The sequence below is a fragment of the Condylostylus longicornis genome, unplaced genomic scaffold (genome assembly GCF_029603195.1).
Source record: "Condylostylus longicornis isolate FDR11 unplaced genomic scaffold, ASM2960319v2 ptg000112l, whole genome shotgun sequence".
NCBI lineage: Eukaryota > Metazoa > Arthropoda > Insecta > Diptera > Dolichopodidae > Condylostylus > Condylostylus longicornis.
Window position 1 is genome coordinate 87,401 of NW_026578080.1, and position 4,312 is coordinate 91,712.

Consider the following 4,312-nt stretch of genomic DNA (forward strand, 5'->3'; position numbering starts at 1 on the left):
ATAGACCCTGACATATCTCATTTCCTGGTGTCAAATCAAAGGCTAAGATGAAAAATCCACTACTAAACATAGATTTTGATATTTGATGTCCTTTGTCATTATGATAAATTCCTGTACCAGAAAAAAGTGTATGGTATGCACGAGTGTGACAATTATTTTCATCTGAAAAACTTGTTTCAATTTCTGTGTTTGGTACTTGTACACCATTTACATACAATACAAACTGGGACATATCAAAATGTCGAAAATTATATGGATTTTTTTATCTTTTTCCAGAGTAGCCAACATTTTCTGTAAGGCAAAAAATTATGGTGTTGGGTAATTGCCCAATGAAGACATTATCAAGTGAAATAGTTGATGTATTAGAAGGAATTGTAAAACTTTTTACTTCAACACGCTTGTAATTGTACTTGGCATTCGATTTTGCTAGAACAGCATTATGGGCTAGTAGCACACTTGGGTTTATTGTTACGTGCTTCCTAAATAATGTAGCTTCCAAAATTTTTAACTGAGATTCATCAGCGTCGTCTGCAAAAATATAAAAATCTGGTTTTTCAAGTGTTAAAGTAATTCTCACATCAACGTTGTTTATTAAAAGAGTCGGTTGGTTAAACATATCCAAATGTAGTTTACCCTTTAGCTCTACGATATTGCTGTTGTGATAAAGTTTTTGACGTTCTTTTGATCCATTATTATCTGGTTTTGCTATGTTTGGTTTATCTAAACACCATCCAGCACACTCTAAATGAGTAGTAGCGGCATCCGTACCATAATTTAATAATGATTCAATGTATGCTCTGTAATGATAATTTCCATCTAACGGGGTAATACTTTTTCCGTTAAATTGAACATTACACTGTTTTATTATTGAGTGTAGAAGATTATTCACTACACTTGGTTGGGGCAATGTTTTTCCGTCGGCACCTTTGTCGTTATTCCAATGGTTTCCATCTTTTTTAACAATTTGTACCTTTAATCTAAGATATGTAGAAGATAAATCTCTGTATGTATCACCATGACCTAATGAGACAAATTCAATAGTTGATAGATTATCTAAAGAAACAATAGGATTGTATGAAACTTCTTCAGATCTTAAAATACTAGATTGAATTGGCTTTGTTCTAAAAATATCCAATTCTGATTTCATACATTCAATCATAATTAATCAAAAATATCAACTTTTTTTCTTTTGCTATTCTTTTTTATAGTTTTTCTTTTTCTTTTTCCAGATCCATACATTTCGTTTAATTTACGAACTGCTCCACGTCTCACATTTTTTAAAATTTCTTTACCCCGATCCTGAACTACTTCTCTTATATTTGCTCCAGTTGCAATATCAGATAGAGCATTCATACTGGAATTAATTGCTTCATTTTTCAATATATTAGCTCCGGAGACAAACAAAGGTTTCAAATATTTAAAAAGCCCCTCAAAAAAACTTCCCAATCCTCGACCTCTCTGATAGGCAAGGGCAGAATGAAGTAAGGGGCCGATATCATCAAGCCCTTTACCAGATTGAACTAAATAATACTTATAATACAATCGTTCCATAATATAATAGAAAAGTAATATAATTTTTGCTTAATACCTTTTATTTATACTTTTTTGAAATGTAATACAATTTTTATAGGAAAAATTTATTTGTTTACCATATTTATCACATAACATAATAGAAATATTATCAAAAAATTTATTTTCAACTGGAAAATAATGAATATTTTTAAATTCAAAAAAATTATTTTCGTATGTATTCTTTATTATTATTGTTCGTAAACACCTCAAAGTATTGTCACCGATAATTTGTGGTTCTGTCACTGTATACAAACATAATATCTGATTTATTTACTGGTATAAAATATAAGGTTTCTAAATAAGACTTGTACAATTGCACAATTCTGTCTTTATATTTTTTAAAATCGGGGTATTTTATTAAAATTTGATTAAAACATTCTTTGATAAAAACACCAATTGACCAATTGGTTTTTATGTCAACTTCTTATGACCAATTGGCACCTATTTTTATGTCAACTTCTGGATCGCTGTCACATATTTTAACCACTTCACCAGTGTATTCAGTTGGTTCTCCAGATTTTATGTAACTTGAGTTCCTTAAAATATAATCAAAAATTTGCAATATAAGTTGACGCTCACATTCCTTTTTTGTATATCCTGCATCCGGTTCTATATTTTGTATGAGTGTAGGTAAAACAAAAGTTTTCCAATCACAATTGATTTGTACTTTCCTATATGGAATATAAGTTGTACCTATGTTTTCATATTTTTTTTCTGTACTTCCAATCGTAATTGCAATTCTTTTTTCGTCGTTTTCTCCGTAAATGGATGATACATAATCATTTACATACACTTGTGAAATTCCAACTTTCCATTTTTCATCAAGGGCAAATTGTTTATTTAATTTATTTGTAAAAGCTGCCAATATGTTTTCAGGATAGTAGTTAATGGACGAGTCACTTAGTAAAGTTACATAAAATTCATCATTTACCTGTAAGTTGCCCATGTGCTTGTCGATTTACTTTTACGTATGGGAAAATCAAGCTGTGTTTGTGTGTCACCTGTTTTAGCAGATCGTAAAACACGTCTTTGAGAATTCCTTAAGTTTTCGGTATTTATAGTTTTTTCTTTTTTTAGAGGGGGACTAGGACTGTCTAAAGGAACTGTTATAATATCTCCATTTTCTGTTTCATACATCTGAAAATTTTGATTTCTGATAGACTTACGTTTTCTAAGACGTTCACCAGCTGATGCAGCAGAAAGCGCTGTCGTAAAAACATTTTCATGCAATTCATTATCAAATACATCGTCTGGTTCTTTTTCGAACATTTCCTCCTCGGGGAACTGTATTTTAGCATCCTTAAATTCCACAAAATTTGTTTGGGTGTCTGTGTTTTTAAAAGCAGTTTTTGGACGAGTTTGAGTAACCTTTGTTTCTGTAAGTTTGGGCTCGTACTACTGTGCTGTAATGCTTTAGGGAACAGTTCTACTTTTGTTCCTTATTTTAAACAGGTTTTGAAGATATAAATACCACTTTTGGATATCAGTCAAATTTTTATTCAGTAGAATATTTTTCATCTTTTTATTTAACTCATTTAGCTCGACATCAGAATTTTGTTTTAGTTTTTCATAAATTTCAGGTTTTATTATTACCATTTTATTAAACATTGCGCTATTCATTTTGAGAAACGTCCTATTATTCCAGACAATATGGCTCCAAGAAGGCTTGGTAAAAATCCCCCTTTTTTGAATAATTATTTTTCGTTTATTATTTATAGATTTTTTATTGGAGGTTAACGCCCGTAACTCTTTTTTATACTTCCTTAGTTGATTCGTTATTTTTTTATTAAGATTACAATTTCCTTTTAATATATTCAAAGCTATTTCACAAAATGTTTTTATTACTTCTGGTTCACAATGCTTAATTATTATTTTTTGAAACCTTGGTTTAGAATTTTTTAATAGGTGCAATATATGTCGATTGGTTTTCAAACGTCTTATATTCTTGTGCTAATTGCTCTAACTGATCTTTTGTACAAAAACATGAATTTAGACCAAACAAATCACTTCTTAATCTAAAAAGATCGTTGACTTCTTGAGTGAGATCTAATAATATATATCCATATGGTTGTGATGTTACTTCATTATATACTTTTTCGAATTCTCTAACCTGATTCGGATATATTTGTCTGGCCAAAGGTAATATTTGTGATTTATCTCTAGGGTTTTTGAAAAGTAATAAATATTTACAATTTAATGAAATATCTCTTGAAAATTTTCCTTGATAAAATAGATTTTGTGTTACAAAAATTACAGACAAATTTCTGTGATGTGAACCTCTAGTAAATAACTCACATATTCGTTTGTCCTGTGTACTTAACATCATATCGTCTAATACTATTAATATAGGTTCATGATTATCATTTATGTCTGGAACAGTAACATAATGCTCAAGCCGTTCTATATTTTTGGCATTTTTATCAGGATTACATCAAATTATTTTCTCAACACAAGGTTTTATATTGTCTTTATTATTTTTTAAGAGATTATGTATAAAAGTGGTTTTCCCACAGCACGATGGACCTGCCACCATCATTGCAAATGGGTGAGAAAACATAATGAAAATAAAAATTGATCTTGTAACCTACATATATTTATAACATAAAACATGTCAATTGGTCAAAATATTATATAAACCTAGTAACCTCTTCAGTACTTTCATTTTCATTTAAACTTTCATTGAGGACAAGCACTTGTTTTCAATATGAGCGGACAGATTTTTATTGTCGACCTTCAATTT

At 29.8% G+C, this 4,312-nt stretch overlaps 1 protein-coding gene across 1 annotated transcript; it reads right to left on the reverse strand.

Moving 5' to 3' along the window:
- Positions 1 to 262: 262 nt before the first annotated feature.
- On the reverse strand, positions 263 to 1,353 carry LOC129614571 (uncharacterized protein F54H12.2-like). Its single transcript, XM_055529263.1, has 2 exons — positions 1,254 to 1,353; positions 263 to 1,137 (listed from the first exon to the last, which is right to left on the reverse strand). The coding sequence occupies exons 1-2, from the start codon at positions 1,351 to 1,353 to the stop codon at positions 263 to 265; spliced, it is 975 nt and encodes a 324-aa protein (XP_055385238.1).
- Positions 1,354 to 4,312: the final 2,959 nt, after the last annotated feature.